The 21681-nt window shown below is 42.2% G+C and overlaps 2 protein-coding genes across 2 annotated transcripts in view; both read left to right on the top strand.

Moving 5' to 3' along the window:
* The window catches only part of LOC139159129 (major histocompatibility complex class I-related gene protein-like), a 137885-nt gene that overhangs the window by 13953 nt on the left and 102251 nt on the right, over positions 1 to 21681 (top strand). The window lies entirely within an intron of this gene.
* On the top strand, positions 2861 to 12744 carry LOC139159687 (major histocompatibility complex class I-related gene protein-like). The gene is made up of 7 exons (XM_070737012.1): positions 2861 to 2908; positions 3599 to 3796; positions 4939 to 5181; positions 6171 to 6446; positions 8162 to 8446; positions 10697 to 10768; positions 12327 to 12744. Exons 2-7 carry the CDS (start codon positions 3724 to 3726, stop codon positions 12362 to 12364), a joined length of 987 nt encoding a protein of 328 aa, XP_070593113.1. The 5' UTR covers positions 2861 to 2908; positions 3599 to 3723; the 3' UTR covers positions 12365 to 12744.

The raw sequence follows: 21681 nt of genomic DNA, 5'->3' as shown, positions 1-21681 counted from the left end.
CATCAGCACAATTGAGAGAGTCCAGAAATATTTCACAAGAAGAGTCCTTCATTCCTCTTCTCACAACAAAATATCTTACTGCGCCAACTTACAACTGGTTTAGACAACTTACAACTCTGTCATCTCCATTCCGACTTAATTATGGTTCATAAAATCATATACCAAAATGTCCTGTTAACGACTACTTCACCTTCAACCGCAACAACACATGAGCACGGAATCGATTTAAACTAAATATCAACCGTTCCAAACTTGATTGCAAAAAATACGACTTCAGCAGCAGAGTAATCAACGCCTGGAATGCACTACCTAATTCTGTGGTTTCTACTCCTAACCCCAAAACCTTTAACCTTAGACTATCTGCAATTGATCTCTCCCCCTTTCTAAGAGGTCAGTAAGGGGCGTGCATAAGCGCACCACTGTGCCTACCGTCCCTGTCCTATTGTCTTCTTTTGTTACTTTTTTGTCATCACTTATCTAATGTTTAATTTGTACAAATTATCACCCTATAATTGTTTGACAAAATAAATAAATTAAAAATTTAATTAATCAATAAATTAAAATTAATTAAAATTAATTAAATTTAGAAATGCCCGATGCCAAAAAAGAAAAACAGTCCCTGTTGTTAATCTATGGGAATTGATCTAATATAACAAACGTATGTATCAATCAGTTGAATCGATTGCACTTATCAAAGAGTTTCCCAGCATTGTGACTTTTCAAAAGGTTCTTCATCCCAGAGACCATTTCAGCCATTATTATTATTATTATTATTATTATTATTATTATTATTATTATTATTATTATTATTATTATTATTATTATTTAGATTTGTATGCCGCCCCTCTCCGCAGACTCTGGGTGGCTCACAACAGTAATAATAACAGTATACAATGTAACAAATCTAATATTTAAAAAAAGTATCTAAAAACCCATCATTTAAAAATCATACAACACAATCCATCCTTGAGTTACTTTCAAGTAATTTGTTTTCTTTCCAAGTGGAGGGAGCACGCTCTGCATTTCTTTGATCGAACCTTTGACATACACCTTTGAGATGCCTCCATTTGACTTGCTCCAGGTGTGAGGGATCAGTGACTCTAATCTTTCCAATAAACCCCCTTCAGCTCCTCTCCAGCTGGGTGGTTTTACCGCTACAGAGGGTAGGAAATATAGTAGCAGAGCTCACTCACAACGGCTATGGACCACAATACTTTTCTGGACCAGGTGAGGTTGTGTGACAGTCTTATGATGACTCCCCCTCCTTTGGTTTTTTTTTGTTTGTTTGTCAAAATGTGGTCTGTAAGTGGCATGCATAAGCACACCGTTGTACCTACCATCCCTGTCCTACTGCCCTATTGTCTTTTTTATCATTACTTTCTCCTGCTTGCGAAGAGGGTTGGACTAGATGGTCTCTGAGGTCTCCTCTCTCTCTATCATTCTGTTTCATTCTCCTGCTTGAGCTGGGGGTCAGACTAGATGGCCACCAAGGTCCCTTCCCTCTCTATCATTCTGTAAGTCTCCTGAATGAGAAGGGGGGTCAGGTTAGACTAGATGGCCACCGAGGTCCCTTCCCTCTCTATCATTCAATGTGTGTGTTTGTATATGAAAGAGCAAACTGTCCCATTCTTTCCTTCCAAAAGTAGTATTTTGTAACAACTGTTCTGATTGGATGGTGGCGAAGTGTCCCATGTGGCCAAAAGGCTGTTGCTGAATTTGGATTTTTGTGACCAAAGGGCAGGGGCCAAGAGCTCGGGGCCTTTGGGCGAGGGAGAGAAGGCAGCAGCCGATCAGCTGCTGCGGAGGAAAGAGCTTCAGCCAACTGGCGAGGTTAAATGTCCTAACCCCCACCCCCCCGGCGCGGAGCTCCCTGCTACTTGCCGCGCTTCTCGTCTCCCGACTCTGCGCCTCCTTTCGGTGCTTCCTCCACAGATAAGCCGGTTCTTGCCTCCTTCCGCCGCCAAGGCGGCTCTGCAAGCGTTTGTGTCCCAGGAGCCTCGTCGCCCTCCGTTTCCCTCCTGGAAGCTAACAAGCCCCGCTGCCTCCCCGGGGAATGCGTACTCTATTTGATCAGTGTTTCCCAACCTTGGCCACTTGAAGATATCTGGACTTCAACGAATGCTGGCTGGGGAATTCTGGGATTTGAAGTCCAAATATCTTCAGGTTGCCGAGGTTGGGAAACACTACTATAGATAGCCCTCAACTTATATCGGTGCGTTTGTTGACCGCTCCAAGTTACAATGGGACAAAAAAGGGACTTATGAGTGACCCTTTCCACACATATGACCGTTGCAGCATACCCATGGTCACGTGATTTCCATTAGGATTCTTGGCCACTACTTCACATTTCCCTGGGTTACAGGATCCCCTTTTGCGACCTTCAGACCAGCAAAGTCAAGGGGGAAGCCAGATTCACTTAACGACCGTGTTATTGATCTTAATCAATAACTGCAGCAATATTCAATGAATGAGCTGAGGAAAATGATAAAATGGGGCAAAACTCATTTAGCTAAGAACCTAAGAAGAGCCAAGCTGAATCGGGCCAAAGCCCATTGGGTCCAGCATTCTGTGTCAGGCAGTGGCCCCCCAATTGTACACGGGGATCTTGAGTAGAAAGAGAAGGCAAACCCTCCTTTTCCCTTGACCCCGAACAAATGCTACTCAAGGGAACCCTGCAAAGATCTGCTTAACTGTTGCGGGAAAGGTTAAAGATAAACAGTTGCGGCTTCTCATCGATTTTTCGCTTTTTATTGCCACAAAAAACAAACTTTTATTACTTCCCTAGCGAACCCAAGCGGGAACTTCAAAGGAGCTCGGAGTGGGTGGGGCGAGGGTGTGTGCAATTTCAGCTGCAAGTGCTCATTTTGCCGCTCTTTGCTCCTGAGCTCGGCGTGTCGGGGGCTGCTAGGTGAGAAGCATAAAGGGGGGGGGGGGGGAGCGCGGCTCTTTTACGAGTCTCTCAGGGCCCTCGGAGGAAGGAAGTGGGGTCCGATTGAGGGCAGCATTTCATATACTGTACCACTTCCTTTCCTTTCCGCTCTGTATCTGTCTCTCTCTGTGTGCCTTTCTCTCTCCCCCTCTCTCTGTGTCTCTTCTCCCCCTCTCTCCCCCCCTCACTCTCTCTGTGTCTCTTCTCCCCCCTCTCTCTCTGTGTCTTTCTCTCTTTCTCTCTCCCCTTCTCTCTGTGTCTCTTCTCCCCCTCTCTTTCCCCCCTCTCTTTCTCTCTGTGTCTTTCTCTCTCCTCCTCTCTCTGTGTCTCTTCTCCCCTCTCTTTCCCTCTCTCTCTCGCTCTCCCTCTATGTCTTTCTCTCTCCCCCTCTCTCTGTGTCTTTTTCGCCATCTCTTTCCCCCTCTCTCTGTGTGTGTCTTTCTCTCCCCCCTCTCTGTGTCTCTTCTCCCCCTCTCTTTCCCTCCCTCTCTCTCTGTCGTTCTCTCCCACTCTCTCTGTGTGTTTTTTCTCTCCCTCTCTTTCCCTCCCTCTCTCTCTCTGTATTTGTCTGTCTCTCTCTCTCACACACACACCCTCTCCTCCCTCCCCCCCCCTCCTTCCTCCAGGAGATTGCAAGGGAGTAGCGCAGTTTTCTCTCTTCTTCCGCAGACCCGGAGAATTTTGGCAGAGTTGGACCTTTTCTGAGGATCCGGACGGGACCCGAGCTGGGCCGGCGCCTAAGCGACTTGTCCTTAACAGGAGGCAGGTGCAAAGGCTCGCGTTGTTGGAGGGCGATGCCGCTGCACCAGGCGCCCCTCTTTGTCTTGGGGACGGCGCTGGGGTCATTCGTGCTTGGGGCTTTTCACGGTGAGTTTGCGACGTGGGGGAGGGGGAAACAGTGAAAAGAGAGGTTTCACACCTCAGCCCTTCTGTCCTTCAAGCGTCCTTCTTTCTCCTTTCTGGGCAATGGGCCAGGAGGTCCTTACATTTCATCAGGCTCCTCCTTGGTCAGCAAACTTTCCCCTCCTTTGGATAAGTTTCCTCTCTGGGGAGCGGTCAGTTCTGCAACTCTGTTGTTACTTTCCATGCAAATAGAGCCTATCTGACTCTTCCGGGGGTGGGCAGCAGGGGTGGGCCGCTGCCCTGAGGGGGGGGACTCAGTGGGGTAGAAAACATGAATCAAGACTCAGAATTTTATGATATCTGGCAGAAGGTATATACTTGGTGAGATAAAAAGAAAAAGAGATAAGCTTGTTGTTATATTACTTTGAAAATTTGAACTTAAGAGTCTACGGAGAGGGGCGGCATACAAATCCGATAGATAGATAGATAGATAGATAGATAGATAGATAGATAGATAGATAGATAGATAGATAGATAGATAGATAAATATTAGGTTGTGATAATTTTTAATATAAATGTAATTTCTTTTTCTCTTATCTTCTTTATTTTAGTTTGATTTAATCTACAATTTAAGAATTTCTATATATATCCTTATAAACTTTTAGATGTGTTTTTATGTAGTGTCTTATAATAGATATTTTTATATATTTTGTAGACGGTGTTAAACAACAATAAAATCTTTCTTCTTTTTATATAATGAAGACTTCTATTTTCAGCGGAGCGACTGTAGCTCCACTAAATGTTATATGTTGTGTTTGTTATGTTTGTTTGAGAAAATTAATAAAAAATATTTTTTTAAAAAAGAAAAAAATGTAGCCCTACCCCCAAAGCACCCAATTTGCACTGAATGGTGTTGAAAGAAAATGCATAAGCCACACCCACAGTGTGGTAGTAAAAATTTTCGAAGCCCTTTATTTATGGGCAGAAATGTGTATGGGGGGTGGGTTTGCCAAGGAGATCAGGCCCTCAAACTTCAGGCTGGGAACCCCAAGGGTCCAAAAGAGCAGAAGGAGCATATTAGACAGACAAGAGCCTATAAGATCTTAGAGGGGATGGAGCTGCAGGGCAGACCCTCCAATTCTACTCTTTTCTCTCCCACTTGCTAGGCTCTCCCTCGCACTCCCTGTGCTACTTCTACCTGCATCTGCCAAAGTCCAGCTGGGGACTGTCCCAGTTCTCCATTAGGAGCTACCTGGATGACCAGCCCATCGCTCGCTTTGACAGCCTCACCAGGAAGATGGAGCCTTTGGTGCCCTGGATGGAGGAGGTGGAGAAGGAGGCCTTTCTTTCTCCTGAGTGGGTCTTCAGGACTGACCAGAAATTTCCAAAACGGAACCAGCAGGTTAAAGGTGAGCAGAGGCAGTGTCATCCTTGACCCCCATTGGTTGCAGGAGATTTTCTTTCGTGAAAAAGAAAAACACCCCGCCACACACATACACCATCCTCAATGAAAGAATAGAAGAAGAGATATAGGAATAGAAGAAAGGTATAGGAGATATAGGAGAGCAATAGGACAGGGGACGGAAGGCACTCTAGTGCACTTGTACTCGCCCCTTACTGACCTCTTAGGAATCTGGATAGGTCAACTGTAGATAATCTAAGGGTAAAGTGTTGGGGATTTGGGGATGACACTATGGAGTCCGGAAATGAGTTCCATGCTTCAAAAACTCGGTTACTGAAGTCATATTTTTTACACTCACATTTGGAGCGGTTAATATTAAGTTTAAATCTGTTCTGTGTTCTTGTGTTGTTGTGGTTGAAGATGAATTAGTCGCCGACTGGCAGGATGTTGCAGCATATGATCTTGTGGGCAATACTTAGATCTTGTTTAAGGCATCTTAGTTCTAAACTTTCTAAGCCCAGGATTGAAAGTCTAGTCTCGTAGGGTATTCAATTTTGAATGGAGGAGTGAAGAGCTCTTCTGGTGAAGTGGCTTTGGACATTTTCAAGGGTGTTAATGTCTGAGATGCGATATGGGTTCCAAACAGATGAGCTGTATTCGAGGATGGGTCTGGCAAAAGTTTTGTAAGCTCTGGTAAGTAGTGTGAGATTGCCAGAGCAGAAGCTACGTAGGATTAGGTTTACAACTCTTGAAGCATTCTTGGCTATATTGTTGCAGTGGGCTTTGGCACTTAAATCTTTTGTTATTAGTATACCAAGGTCTTTAACCGAGTGGGGATTATCTGTGATAATTTGATTATTCAGTTCGTATTTGGAGTTCAGATTCTTCTTCCCAATGTGTAGGACAGAGCATTTGCTAGTTGAGATTCTGATGCTGTCTAGGAGAGGAACCCTGTATCCTCTTCATTCACACCAACCCCTTCTGCATCTCCTTCAGGGCTTCACACCTGGCAGGCGGTTTTGGGCTGTGAGATCATGGAAGATGGGAGCAAAGGAGGGTTTTTCTGCTATGGCTACGATGGGAGGGACTTCATCAGCTTTGACAAGGAGACCCTCACCTGGGTGGCAGCTCAGCCCCAGGCCCAGAAGTTCAAGGAGGAGTGGGAGGATGATCCTGGGTGGTCTGAGAGAAACAAATTCTTCCTGGAGGAGACCTGCATTGAGTGGCTGCAGAGATATCTCTCCTACAAAAACAAGACTCAACAGAGAATCGGTAAGTGGCAAAAGGAGTCTCCATTGAGCATGTTTTTATAGAGTCCCCCTCCTCATATTGTTTCTATCCTAATCAGTAAGCCACCTTTTAAAACATTGATAGAAAAGGGTCAGGAATTATCCCACATTGCATTACAGAATGAAAATTGACCTACCAAAGTTAGCATGTTTAGAAAAAATAAAGTGAGCAAGGAATTAATGCTGAAGATCTCCTTCTATTTCCCTGGGAAAGTCTTGCAAAGCAGAAGAAATGGATGGTCCTGTCTTTGGGCATATTTTTTGGAATATAGGACACACTGGAGTGTAAAACACACCTTAGTTTTTGGGGAGGAAAATAAGAAAAAAAAATCTGTCTACCAGCATCCATCTGGCTAGCTTCCTTATGAAACAGGTTGGAATAGGTATATTAGCCTTGCAAATCTCCATTTGAGAGGTTGTTTTTTCAGCCTTGCAAATCTCCATTTGAGAGGCTGTTTTTTCAGCCTTGCAAAGCTCCATTTGAGAGGTTGTTTTTTCAGTCTTGCAAAGCTCCATTTGAGAGGCTGTTTTTTCAGTCTTGCAAAGCTCCATTTGAGAGGCTGTTTTTTCAGTCCTGCAAATCTCCATTTGAGAGGCTGTTTTTTCAGTCTTGCAAAGCTCCATTTGAGAGGTTGTTTTTTCTGTCTTGCAAAGCTCCATTTGAGAGGCTGTTTTTTCAGCCTTGCAAAGCTCCATTTGAGAGGCTGTTTTTTCAGTCCTGCAAATCTCCATTTGAGAGGCTGTTTTTTCAGTCTTGTAAATCTCCATTTGAGAGGCTGTTTTTTCAGTCTTGCAAAGCTCCATTTGAGAGGCTGTTTTTTCAGTCCTGCAAATCTCCATTTGAGAGGCTGTTTTTTCAGTCTTGCAAAGCTCCATTTGAGAGGTTGTTTTTTCAGTCCTGCAAATCTCCATTTGAGAGGCTGTTTTTTCAGTCTTGCAAAGCTCCATTTGAGAGGCTGTTTTTTCAGTCCTGCAAATCTCCATTTGAGAGGCTGTTTTTTCAGTCTTGCAAAGCTCCATTTGAGAGGCTGTTTCAGTCTCTGAAAGCTCCATTTGAAAGACTGGGCATGCCACATTTGGCATATAAGATGCACAGGATTTTCACCCTCATTCATGTTTGTTTGTTTGTTTGTTTGTTTGTTCAATTGTTTGTTTGATTGTTTGTTCGATTGATTGATTGATTTCTATGCCGCCCTTCTCTTGAGACTCAGGGTGGCTTACAGCAAGGCAAATGCAAAATATGTGAGAAATCTAACATTTAAAATACTAAAAAATATCAAATCTAAAATCACGTAAAACTCTAACAAGAATCATGTTCTAAAACCCCAATTCATTTAAAAACCAATCATCCATTTAGGAGGGGAATATGTGTGTCTTATACTCTGAAAAAATACAGTAATCGGTCTATTCTTGGTTTCCATCTGAACTATCTGAACAAATTCATTTGAGGGGCTTAAAATTGCATCAGTCCAGTCTTCGGAGAGGGGCAGCATACAAATCTACTAACTAACTAACTAACTAACTAACTAACTAACTAACTAACTAACTAACTAACTAATTCCAAAAGCCCATTTTAAGAGCTCCCACAGGCTGAGAGGGAGCCGTGGGAGAGGATGGCCAGGTGAGGTCACTGCTAATTCAATCCCCTTGCCAGAAACTCTCATAATCCCCAGAATCCCATTTTTGCTGTTTCTGCAGAGCCCCCAATAGGGGAGGTGACTCGCAAAGTGGTGGATGACAGCCTGGAGGTCCTCATCTGCCAGGCCTTTGGCTTCTACCCGAAGGAGATCCGGACAACCTGGACAAGGGACAGAGAGGCCTGCCAGAACGAGACCATCCAAAGGAACCTGGCCCCCAACTCAGATGGGACCTATTATGTCCAGCTCAGCATTGAGATTGACCCCAAGGAGAGGAACCATTTTCGGTGTCGCCTGGAGCACAAGGGCTTGCAGGAGCCCCTGATCTTGGCTTTCGAGGATATAGGTGAGAGACTTAAGAGGTTGTGATGTGTAGAAGTAGATTTTTCACCAATGTTTGAAATGGTTTTTGTGGAGGGGCACCTGTTCTGGCCTGCCAGTAGCCCCTGTAGTCAGACGGGGATGTGATCCAAGGATTGACTAAAAGGTGGCAAAATGAGACAAAAGTAGAGGTACAAGAGATGAAAAATATAGTGGAGAATATAAGGAAAACTAAGAATACAAGAGTTAGGGAAATGAGAAGGAAAATATTACATAAGTGGTATTATACTCCCGTTCAACTCACATACTTTCAGCAGAATGTTAAGGGTATTTGTTGGCATGGGTGTCAAGATAAAGGAGTGTTTATGCACATGTTTTGGGAATGCCCGATAGTGCAGAATTTTTGGCAAAAAGTGCAAGAGGACATTAATAGAATGTTAAATATACAATGGATAATTACTAAGGAAATGGCAGTATTAGTCAAAAGTAATGCGATGGGAGAATTTAGAGAAATAAAACAAGCAGTGATAGAAAGCGCTCAGGTGGTAATAGTCTTGGGTTGGAAGGATGCAACAAAATGGACAATGCAAAATTGGTATAGGTACATGTTGGACCACATTCAATTTGAGATTATGGATAAAAGGATGAATTTGGTTAATGAAACTGACTTGAGACAATTGATGGGACGATGGGACAAGGTAAGACAATATATGGCAAGTAGAATCTGAGACCAAGCTACAAGAAATAAATTGGAATCACTTTATAATATGTAAATAGATACTTTGCTCTTGGGTTAAAATGGTTTATACAAGAAACACCCCCGATTTGGTGGTGGGGTGTGAATGTTTGTCGGGTGGTGGGCACAATTCACAAACACTTGTTTTATGTTGTGTGTATCTTTATATTTTATGTTGTGTGTATCTTTATAAAAATCAATAAAAATATAAATTTAAAAAGTGGCCCCTGCAGCTGATAGTGGATCTCGTTCAAGAGGACACTGACTTGGTGATGCTCCAACAGCTGTGCAGCTGGCACCCAAGTCAGACAGAAAGGAAGAAGCTTCTCCTCTTCTTGATGCAAAAACCCACAGAGCTGCCAACAGACAGGAATGGCTACTCCAGAGGAAGAATAGGGAGTAAGACTGGGGGATAATTGGCCATTCCCCTAGTCTACTTAAAAACAGTAGGGGCATCTGAAAGGCTGTAGGAAACAATAGTTTACTCTTATGTCTCTGTCATGAATTGTCTTATAAATCCCTGTTTCTCTACTTCAAGATTCTTATCAAGGAAGACTCCTGGGCATTTTGCCAAGCCCTTGGACATTATGTGAGATAACCAGAGCTAATTGCATTGCTTTGAGTTAAGACTATCTGGACTTACACCAGCTGCTAATGGATTAATTACCAGCTGACATTTTGCAATAAATGATTGCTTTTTTTATTTGTGTGTGTGTTTCCACTGCTAACCAGTTATTAGCAGTGGTTTATGGATTAAACTAAGTTTATTCAAACATTGTGTTTTGATCTGTTCGTAACTGGGAGCAGAACAGAACCATCTCACGTTTTCAGGTGCAGAACAGGAAATAGAGTCCTACATTTAGCGATACCAGATAAGTGATGTCAGCCTATACACTGCCTGCTTGCTTTGGCTGCTATAGAAACAGGGGGAGGAGGGAAGATTAGGTATTTGGGAGTAGGGCGGAAGCTCTGCTGGAGATATCTCTTCATGTGTCTGATTAGGAGCTTAGGGAGGAAAGTTCTCATCACATACTTCCAGGCTGCATGGACACGTTTACAGCCTGCTCAAGGTCAATGGCTTTGACAGACCAGATGTGCAGGCTGCACCTGGACATGTGCCCACATGATTTTTGACAAATGTATCTTTTTCTTTTATGTTCGCTGAGAGCATATGCACCAAGACAAATTCCTTGTGTGCCCAATCACACTTGGCCAATAAAATTCTATTCTATTCTACTCTATGACATCTTGGGGTGCCAGGATTGGATGATTTGCCCAGAGAAGTTATGTGGGGTGGGATTTGGGATGCAATTTATGTGACTTTTGTCTCAGATCTTGCTTTCCTATCAGTTTTTGTGGAGTAAAAGTACTATTCTCTATCACCATGAAGTCGGGGTCTTTCTTTCCTGGACTTTGAATGGAAACACAGCTGAGATCTCTGCCAGGGGAGTTGAAAGTGGTAACTTGACTGCAAAGGTAGGAAGATATGATATATGTAGGAGCTGATGTGATATGTCTTATCTCCCCCTCTAACTACAGAGAAGCTGATCCTTGTGGTAATTCCTCTGAGTGTTGCCCTCATCTTGGGACTTGGGATTCTCTTCACAATATGTAAGTAAAGAAACACCCCCAACTCACCCCCCACCCCTGGGACTTTCTGGGTTGACTGAGCTGGTGTAGACAGGAGAGAGCCGCCCTAAGAGTTGCAGCCAGGACCTCTACAAAACCCTTCCCCACAAACTGCATTTTGAACATGGGTCAGAAAAGAAGATGATATGCAGCCATTTTTCCACTTCTTGCAAATCTCAATGCAGTCCCCACATTCCTCTTGTCTCCGAGGGAGCCTCTTTGGCCTCAGAGGATTTCCCTTCAGAGCAGCAAATATTAGCAGCTCAGGAGTCCAGGAAAAGTCCCTTAAATGGTCCAGGGTTCTTGCTTGCAATCACACCTGGGGACAGGCAAGAACAGGGAGGAAGGTCCAATGTGGGAAGCTTCTCCTCCTCTTCCTCCTCTTCTTAGAAACATAGAAACATAGAAGTCTGACGGCAGAAAAAGACCTCATGGTCCATCTAGTCTGCCCTTATACTATTTTCTTATTTTATCTTAGGATGGATATATGTTTATCCCAGGCATGTTTAAATTCAGTTACTGTGGATTTACCAACCACGTCTGCTGGAAGTTTGTTCCAAGGATCTACTACTCTTTCAGTAAAATAATATTTTCTCATGTTGCTTCTGATCTTTCCCCCAACTAACCTCAGATTGTGCCCCCCTTGTTCTTGTGTTCACTTTCCTATTAAAAGCACTTCTCTCCTGGACCTTATTCAACCCTTTAACATATTTAAATGTTTCAATCATGTCCCCCCTTTTCCTTCTGTCCTCCAGACTATACAGATTGAGTTCATTAGGTCTTTCCTGATAGGCTTTATGTTTAAGACCTTCCACCATTCTTGTAGCTCTTCTTTGGACCCATTCAATTTTGTCAATATCTTTTTGTAGGTGAGGTCTCCAGAACTGAACACAGTATTCCAAATGTGGTCTCACCAGGGCTCTATATAGCGGGATCACAATCTCCCTCTTCCTGCTTGTTATACCTCTAGCTATGCAGCCAAGCATCCTACTTGCTTTCCCTACTGCCTGACTGCAGTGTTCACCCATTTTGAGACTGTCAGAAATCACTACCCCTAAATCCTTCTCTTCTGAAGTTTTTCCTAACACATAACTGCTAATACAATACTCAGATTGAGGATTCCTTTTCTTCTTCTTCTTCTTCTTCTTCTTCTTCTTCTTCTTCTTCTTCTTCTTCTTTTCTTCCTCCTCCTTCTTTCCAGAGGCACAAGAGTGAGAGAGGATGCAGGACATGTCTCCTCAACTGAGGTTCACCAACTGAGTCTCAGCACTTCGTGGTAATTTTCTCAGCAAGAATTTAGAAATGTTTTGTCATTTCCTTCTTCCTGGATGGGCTTTTTGATTTCTTTGTGATTCTCTAACCCAGCCAGAACCAGCTGGGCCTTTCAAGATCAGTCAAAGTTGCTGTTTCTTAGATCTGGCTAGGTTAATATTGCATCAGAAAGTTGCAGTGGTGGGGAGAGCTGATGGGAGGAGAAAAGAAACATGCCCCCCCCCATGCAAAGGAGGTGTTGACTGTCTCCCTTTTTTCCTCTTTGAAGCACAAGCCATCCTATGGAGTGCAAAGGAGTCGGAGTGACCCAGGAGCCGCTGTGTCACCATTGTGCAGGCAAGAAGGAAAATGGCATCCAAAGTACAAAACATGGCATGGCGTGACAGTACCGTAAGAGCACTGCAAAGAATAAAGAGGAAGAAGATGAACAAAGAGCATCCATGAACACCAACTAGCAGCCAGACGACAGGATGAAAACACCGTAATTTCGCAATACAGGGATAGACTCAACCATGGTTGCAACTGGGAGACTGTGAGCTTGTGAGTTCAAGCCAAATCCAAAAAATGACTAAGAATTCCTGGAGGCTACTTACTGTAGACAAATTGGCCATCAACAGGCACATGGAGATGAACAACATCTACTTTATTTTTTAGAGCAGTGTTTCCCAACCTTAGCAACTTGAAGATATTTGGACTTCAACTTCCAGAATTCCCCAGCCAGTGAATGCTGGCTGGGGAATTCTGGGAGTTGAAGTCCAAATATCTTCAAGTTGCCAAGGTTGGGAAACACTGCTCTAGAGCATAAGATGCACCTTTCCCCCCTAAAAGAGGGTGAAAACTTGGCTACAACTTATACATGGAATGTAGCCCCGCCCAGCTACCCCCACCCTTTGGCTTCTGCCTCCCAGAAATTTGTCCTCTTGAAGCAAACAGTGCAGAGCCTGATTAGCAGAGGCAAATGATTATCAGCTTCCCGACCATCAGCTGATTCAGGCTGCAGGTAAACAGCAATAGGTTATGACAATAACTGCAGCCTGAAACTCTTAGCTGCTTGTGCTAAAAGTGAAAGTGAAATTAAAACTGCAAGGAGGCAAATTGCTGTGAGGTACAACTACACACAAGGACAGTTTCCACCCATGCCATCACTGCTAAACAACTAATTCCCACAAGGCTCTCAAACAATTTAATAAGACTTTGTTATTATGATTATTCTCATCTTTTCTATTACTTATCCCCTTTTCTACTTATGGCTACCTATAACTTTGTTGCCTGTATTTTTACAATTGATATTGTTTTACTTACTTTCCTGGTGTGGTTTATTTAGCATTTAGATTTATATACTGCTTCACGGTGCTTTACAGCCTGCTCTAAGTGGTTTACAGAGAGTAAGCATATTGGCCCCAACAATCTGGGTCCTCATTTTACCGACCTTGGAAGGATGGAAGGATGAGTCAAACTTGAGCCTACTGAGATTTGACCTGCCAAACTGCTGGCATCCACTGATCAGCCGAAGTAGCTTGTAGTACTGCACTCTAATCACTGCACCATTGAGGCAGTTGATTGTGATGTAAGATACTAAATGAGCAATCAGTTATGTTGATTGCTTATTTATTATGTTATGACTTTCACTGTGTGGTATCTTATGATTCATGATGAATGTATTTTATGATGACTATGATCATGATTTGTATAGTGTATAGTACAGTATATGTATATAGTGTATATAGGCCTAACAATCAGAAGGCTGTATATAGATATATCAGCTGGCCCAGCTGGTAGCAACTTGTAAGGGCCCCTTTCCAGGGTAACAGGAGAAAATGGTCAACGGTTTTGGAGGCGGAAGAGGGCTCTACATCCCAACGGTAGATAAAGCAGCAGAATCATCTTCTAGGAGAAGGGAAATTCTGACTGCAAACCTCCACCGCCTAGTGGCTATATCCATAATTGGAAAAGGCTTCAGGAGTAAACCTTGAGTCAAAATCTGGAGCTGGAGTCCCGGAAGCAGTTCATGACTTGTACAGCCATGTTCTGGTAACTCCTGTGATATAGCTGAAACCAATTGTATTGGTTTTGGCTTTCCATTGGATTATTTCAGAGATGTGGAGAGTGGGGATATGCTGCTTGGGTAAGAGTCGGTAGGGAAAGCAAGTAGAATGCTTGGCTGCATAGCTAGAGGTATCACAAGCAGGAAGAGGGAGATTGTGATCCCACTATATAGAGCGCTGGTGAGACCACATTTGGAATACTGTGTTCAGTTCTGGAGACCTCACTTACAAAAAGATATTGATAAAATTGAACGGGTCCAAAGACAGGCTAAAAAATGGTGGAAGGTCTTAAGCATAAAATTTATCAGGAAAGACTTAATGAACTCAATCTGTATAGTCTGGAGGACAGAAGGGAAAGGGGGGGACATGATCAAAACATTTAAATATGTTCAGGAGGGAAGTGTTTTTAATAGGAAAGTGAACACAAGAACAAGGGGGCACAATCTGAGGTTAGTTTGGGAAAAGATCAGAAGCAACGTGAAAAGATATTATTTTACTGAAAGAGTAGTAGATTCTTGGAACAATCTTGCAGCAGACGTGGTTGGTAAATCCACAGTAACTGAATTTAAACATGCCTGAGATAAACATATATCCATCCTAAGATAAAATACAGGTCGTAGAGGGCAGACTAGATGGTCCATGAGGTCTTTTTCTGCCGTCAATCTTCTATGTTTCTATGAGTGTCTCCTCCATAGTAACCTACCTATGTCTTGTGCTCTAGAGAGGTTTCTCCAGCTTTGCATACAGCATTTTATGAACTCATTCCAGAGCATGATGCTACAGTCTTTCAAGATTGAAAGGTGCCAATGTTGGTGATGATTTAGATTTAATCAGTTATAGCTTTTATGTGCATTGAGAGCTTAGGAACCAAAGACAAATTCCTTGTGTGTCCAAATCACACTTGGGCAATAAAAGAATTCTATTCTATTCTATAATAGTTGTTACAAATATTGTATAGTTTTATAGATATTCTTTCCCCCTAGGCCTTAACAATTTAAGCATGGTATGTTTGTATGTATGTTTGGTTTTTATAATAAGGGTTTTTTTAGTTATTTTAGTATTGGATTGGATTGTTACATGTTGTTTTTATCATTGTTGTTAGCCGCCCCGAGTCTATGGAGAGGGGCAGCATACAAATCCAATAAATAAATAAATACAAATCCAATAAATAAATCCGTATCGTAAACTTTTATAACCTCGACACTAAGAAGAGAAGTGTATAACAGGGTATTTGGCAGGCCCTCCCAACCCTGCTGTTCTTGGGCACTTTTACAAGAGCTGAAGCAGATTCTTCTGCTGAGTTGAGTTTGTTCTTGCTGCTGTCATCATAGATCTCATTAAAGGATGAGGTTTCCTGTGCTCCCCCCCCCCCAGGTGATTAGCCCTAGAAGATCAGCTGTGGGTTTTTGTTTATTTTTTTCAAATTTAAATCCCAAGATTTTTTGCATTGCACTTTCTGTACTTTTGATGTCTCTGCCATATAGAACAAAGTGTTCCTTCGGTTTCATGGCATTTTCAAAATCTGTTCCTGCATTGTTTCTTCTTGAAAATCATTAATGGAGTTGGGTGCCAGCTATAAAACATGATATATGAATTTCCCTTTAAGTGATAACTTGCTATCTATTTTATAGCTTTGGTCCCTCATTCTTCCATTGCTGTATTATGATTCTTGCTTTGAATTTTTGCAACTGATTTTTGTTTTGCATTGTGTCTAATTATATGTTCCCTAATTGTTGATATTATATCTACTGGTAATAAAATATTTTATATGTGCCCTAATAGGTTATTATTATTTATTGGATTTGTATGCCGCCCCTCTCCGCAGACTCGGGGCATCTAACAACAATGATAAAAACAGCATGTAGAAATCCAATAAAACAACTAAAAACCCTTATAATAAAACCAAACATATACACAAACATACCATGCATAACTTGTAATGGCCTAGGGGGAAGGAATATCTTAACTCCCCCATGCCTGGCGGCATAAATGAGTCTTGAGTAGTTTACGAAAGACAGGGAGGGTGGGGGCAGTTCTAATCTCCGGGGGGAAGTTGGTTCCAGAGGGCCGGGGCCGCCACAGAGAAGGCTCTTCCCCTGGGCCCCGCCAAATGACATTGTTTAGTTGACAGGACCCGGAGAAGGCCAACTCTGTGGGACCTTATCGGTCGCTGGGATTCGTGCGGTAGCAGGCGGTTCCAGAGGTAATCTGGTCCGGTGCCATGGAGGGCTTTAAAGGTCATGACCAACACTTTGAATTGTGACCGGAAACTGATCGGCAGCCAATGCAAGCCACGGAGTGTTGAAGAAACGTGGGCGAATCTTGGAAGCCCCACAACGGCTCTCGCGGCTGCGTTCTGCACGATCTGATGTTTCCGAACACTTTTCAAAGGTAGCCCCATGTAGACAGCGTTGCAGTAATTGAACCTCGAGGTGTTGATTTTGTATGTCAAATTCTCTGTCATGGGATTTTTTTTGTTGGTTGACAAAGGCAAGGAGCAGAACAAGGGCCAAATGATGCTCCTTGACTGTGACTTTCACCTGTGCTGTCTCTCCCTGGAGGAGTCTTAGGTCCCTGGATGAGGTGGTCATAGCTGATTCCAATTCAACAGAGAATTTAATAATGGCTAGCTCATTTTGTCCAATTCCCTCCCTCCCCCAAAGAGCTTGGATTTTTTTGTTTTTTAAAAGCACAGGCTAAAATTATAGGAAAACCTGGGTAGGTTTCTTTTTTATTTAATGCTAACACTTTAAAATAGTGGAACTGATATGGCGATTTAGGCTGGATGGATATTTAAAATGTTTTACTTTACACAAGGGATCTCCAGACTTGGCCGCTTTAAAACATGTGGACTTCAGCTCCCAGAATTCCTCAGCCAACTTTGCTGGCTGAGGAATTCTGGGAGTTTAAGTCCACAGGTCTTAAAGTAGCCAAGGTTGGAGACCCTTGCTTTAGACCAGTGTTTCCCAACCTTGGCAACATGAAGATATTTGGACTTCAACTCCCAGCATTCGCTGGCTAGGGAATTCTGGGAGCTGAAGTCCAAATATCTTCAAGTTGCCAAAGTTGGGAACCGCTGCTTTAGACATTTGGGGCAGTTTGAAATAGTATAGGAAAAACAGACTGCTAATAAGAGAGACACTTACTGGCTGGAAAGGATATTGCAGGTAAAAATGAAGAATTTTATGTCTGGGGCACTAGACTGAAAACTGGTAACTGTTGAACTTGGGGAAATCAGTGGAACCCCTTGAACTTTTGTGGGTTACAAAATACAATTAGCAAAGTGAATCAGAGTTTGGGTTGGTTTTGAGACTAAGCGGGTGATTTCTTTTTCTTCCTTTTTCCTTTTTTGATGTTGGTTTTGGATTATAAATACTTTACAGTGACCTGAGATAACTATATAAAAAGGCGAGGGGGGGGGAGAGAAAAGACTTATTGGAAAACTTATTGGAAACCCTATCCTGCCCATTTTGAGCTCTGCTGGAGGTCTTGCTCGATTTAAAGTCTTTGGGTCTGCGAAAGAAGATTAAAATCAGCGCTGCTCCTTTGCTGTCTTCCAGGGTCCAGGAAGAAGGCATGGGGGGGGTAGTTTTCTTATCCAGACACTGCACACAACACTGAAGGAAGGGAGGGAGGGAAGAAGGTAGGGAGGAGAAAGAAAAGAAGAAATAGAGGAAGGAAAGGTAAAAGAGAAAAAGAAAAAGAAAAAAGAAAGAAAGAAAAAGAAAGAAAGAAAGAAAGAAAGAAAAATAAAAAGAGAGAGGGGAAATGAAAGAAATGGAAGGAGGGAAGGAAGGAGAGAAAGAAAGAAAGAGAAAGAAAAGAAAGAAAGAGAAAGAAAAAAAGAATGAAAAAGCAAGAGAGAAAGAGAGAAAGAAAGAAAGAAGGAAAGAAAAAAGGAAAGAAAGAAGGAAAGAAAGAGGGAAGGAAAGAAAGAAGGAAAGGAAGGAAGGAAGAAAGAAAGAAAGAAAGAAAGAAAGAAAGGCAACTCCAAGAAAGGCTCACTGAGCAGATGCATGAAAAGAGGGACCAGGATTTCCACTTGCCTCCCCCTCGCGCCTTGCCCTTCCCACCTGGCCGCCCGCGCGCCCTTACCTGCTCCCAGTGCCAGCAGCAGGAAGGCGAGCGAGTAAGCCGGCGCACGCCAAAAAGAAGCCATTGGCTCCGGGCGGCGGGCGGTATTCACCGCTCCCCAAAACCCCGGCCCAGCACCTCCGGAGGCCAAAAGTCTCGGCTCTCTTGCCCTCGCAATCCTCGGGGGGATACAAGGCGGGCGGAGAAGCCGGCGGGGCTCAGCCCTCTCCCGGCTTCCCAAATTGAGCTTCCCCAGCAATGCGGCTTGGCTTCCGGAGGGCTTTTTCCCTTCTCTTTCAAAAGCAGTCATTACTTTTGAGACTTTGCCTCATGAAACGCCAAATATTCAGGCACTTTCTGTTACACTAGCGCCTGCCATTCGAGCACCAACAATTTGGCCTCTTTCAAAGTCTGAGAGGTCAGCCATTTCTAGACGGTTATAACCAATTTCCTTAAATTTCTGTTTTTAAAAAAGGTAATTTTAAAAAAACATATCAAATAACAGGTGTTTTTTTTTTAAAAATGTCAAGTTTTGATTGGTTTGAACATGTTCAAACATGATGCCAAAAGGTCAAGTGTTTCCATTTTTTTGTCCACCCACTGTATCTTGTCAATAAAGCATGGCATCTTTCGGTTTCATCTAAATCTAAAGGTTTAAATCTAAAGATTTCTACACTAGGTTGGAAGGGCAATCTATGTGTTATGTCCGTCTTTTCTTTTGTTTTCGTTTGTACTCGTTTCCCTTTGGATTTTGACTTTCAAACTAATAAAAGAAATTATTAGTAATGAGTCATTAGCACCAGAGATACCTTAGAACTTTAACCTTAGACTGTCTACTGTGGACTCCACCCCATTCCTATGTAAGGGGCATGCATAAGCGCACCATGGTGCCTTCCATCCCTGTCCTAATACTTCCTTTTATTCATATGCATTTCATGATTTCATAATCATGGTTATACAGTGATACCTCATCTTACAAACGCCTCATCATACAAACTTTTCGAGATACAAACCCGGGGTTTATGATTTTTTTGCCTCTTCTTACAAACTATTTTCACCTTACAAACCCACCGCAGCCACTGGGATGCCCCACCTCTGGACTTCCGTTGCCAGTAAAGCGCTTGTTTTTGCGATGCTGGGATTCCCCTGCAGCATCGCAAAAACACAGAAGTCCGGAGGTGGGGTTTCCTATGGAGGGGAACCTCAGGAGAATCCCAGCAGTGCAAAAATGGGCGCTTCGGCTGGCAAAAGGGGTGAATTTTGGGCTTGCACGCATTAATCGCTTTTCCATTGATTCCTATGGGAAAAATTGTTTCGTCTTACAAACTTTTCACCTTAAGAATCTCGTCCCGGAACCAATTAAGTTTGTAAGACAAGGTATCACTGTACTTATATCTGTTATCGTATACATTTGACCCCCCCAAAAAATTCAGTAAGTAAGTAAGTAAGTAAGTAAGTAAGTAAGTAAGTAAATAAGTAAATAAGTAAATAAGTAAATAAGTAAATAAGTAAATAAGTAAATAAGTAAATAAGTAAATATAAAAAAAAATGCTTGTAGCCAAGGAAAAGGGAGATTCCCTCCCCTGCCATTTCCTTGGTATGAACTTTCATATGGACCCATCCTAGACTACTGCTTATCTGTCTGGAACCCATACCACATCTCAGACATCAACACCCTTGAAAACGTCCAAAGATATTTCACCAGAAGAGCCCTTCACTCCTCCACTCGAAACAGAATATCCTACGAAAATAGACTAACAATTCTGGGTCTAGAAAGCTTAGACCTACGGTGCCTAAAACACGATTTAAGTATTGCCCACAAGATCATATGCTGCAACATCCTACCGGTCAATGACTACTTCAGCTTCAACCGCAACAACACAAGAGCACGCAACAGATTCAAACTCAATACGAACCGCTCCAAACTTGACTGTAAAAAATATGACTTTAACAATTGAGTTGTCAAACCATGGAACTCATTACCGGACTCAATTGTGTCAACCCCTAACCCCCAACATTTCTCCCTTAGACTATCCACGATTGACCTCTCCAGGTTTCTAAGAGGTCAGTAAGGGGCGTACATAAGTGTACTAGTGTGCCTTTCGTCCCCTGTCCAATTGTCTTTCCTTTATCTCATATATCATATATATTTTCTTCCTTCCATATATCTTCTCCTCTATTTTTACATTTATCTCTCTATATGTTCTTCATGTCTATTCTCTTCCTATGTATTTGTGCATTGGACAAATGAATGAATGAATGAATGAATGAATGAATGAATGAATGAATGAATAAATAAATAAATAAATAAATAAATAAATAAATAAATAAAATAAAATAAAATAAAACTTTGGTGACTCAGGGATCGTCGAATTTGGCACTCAGACTTTGGAAGGAGTAAACCCCTGCTGTTTTTGTTCAGGTCTGTGAGACCCGAAATCAAAGTTTGAGTCCCTGTAAAAAAATTTCCCTGCATATCTGAAACTTGAAATTTCATGACTTTTCATCATTTCAGGGGTTCTCTATGAGAATTTTTCATTTGGGGGGGGGGGGGGGGGTTTCTTTCTTGCTGAAAAAAAAAAGTCACACTTGTTCTGTTCCCGGGTAACCCTGACCCGGACTGAAAACTCTTCATTTGAAGTGCTTATGTTTAGTCAATTTGAAAACCTTTTTCACTTGGAAAGTATTCTGAACATTTCTGCACACAATGATATGAAAATTGAACTGAAAAAATTATGCATATTGCTTTATTTTGATTATAAAAGGCAGAACCCCCCGCCCATTTTTGTGGGGTTTTTTTCAATTTATAGATAGTTTAGCTTGCAAAATGTGTTCAATTTTACTAAAGTTGGTGTGGGATTGGTAGTTTGAACATTTCTGAATATAAAAAAAATATAAATGAACTGAAAGAAATTATTCTTATTGGTTGTTTAAAATCATAAATAAGCCCCCCCCCCCCCCCCTTGGCTGCTTGCAAACATTTTCACTTTATATTTTCTCAGGCTCCACATCCAAAATATTTTTAATATCTTATGCATTAATTTACACAATTTAACATTGCTCATCATCAAAACAATATTTTTGGGGTGGGGGCTAATTCTTTTCTGGGCAAAAAATAATAATCATGTCGAGTCTGTTTCTGGTTGTATATGACCGGACCAAAAAGAATTTTTTTAGGTACTTGAATTTGGTTTTTCTGAAATCTTTTTCCACTGGGTAACTAGTTTGAACATTTATGAACGTAATGATATGAAAATTGAACTGAAAAAATTGAGGCTTATATTTTTATTTTGATCAAAAATCCCCTCCCCCCATTTTTTCTGAATTTCGTGTCAATTTATATTTTTTTAGGCTACAAATCTCCCCCCAAAGGAATTTCCCCCCAAAAGTTTTGATATACTAAATTGAACAATCCTGAACATAAGAAAAATAGAAATGAACTGAAAAAAACCGATTCTTATTTATTTTTGCCACAAAAGGGCCACCCCTCCCGGCCTTGTGTGC

This window comes from Erythrolamprus reginae, chromosome 2 (assembly GCF_031021105.1).
Source record: "Erythrolamprus reginae isolate rEryReg1 chromosome 2, rEryReg1.hap1, whole genome shotgun sequence".
Taxonomy (NCBI): Eukaryota; Metazoa; Chordata; class Lepidosauria; order Squamata; family Dipsadidae; genus Erythrolamprus; species Erythrolamprus reginae.
The sequence above is the reverse complement of the archived record's forward strand: the minus strand, read 5'-3'. Positions and strand labels throughout refer to the sequence as shown.

Coding starts and splice junctions, on each gene's coding strand:
- LOC139159687 (XM_070737012.1), top strand. CDS start 3,724: ATGCCGCTGCACCAGGCGCCCCTCTTTGTCTTGGGGACGGCGCTGGGG. Junction 5,182..6,170: donor ACGGAACCAGCAGGTTAAAG/GTGAGCAGAGGC, acceptor CATCTCCTTCAG/GGCTTCACACCTGGCAGGCG. Junction 8,447..10,696: donor CTTGGCTTTCGAGGATATAG/GTGAGAGACTTA, acceptor CTCTAACTACAG/AGAAGCTGATCCTTGTGGTA.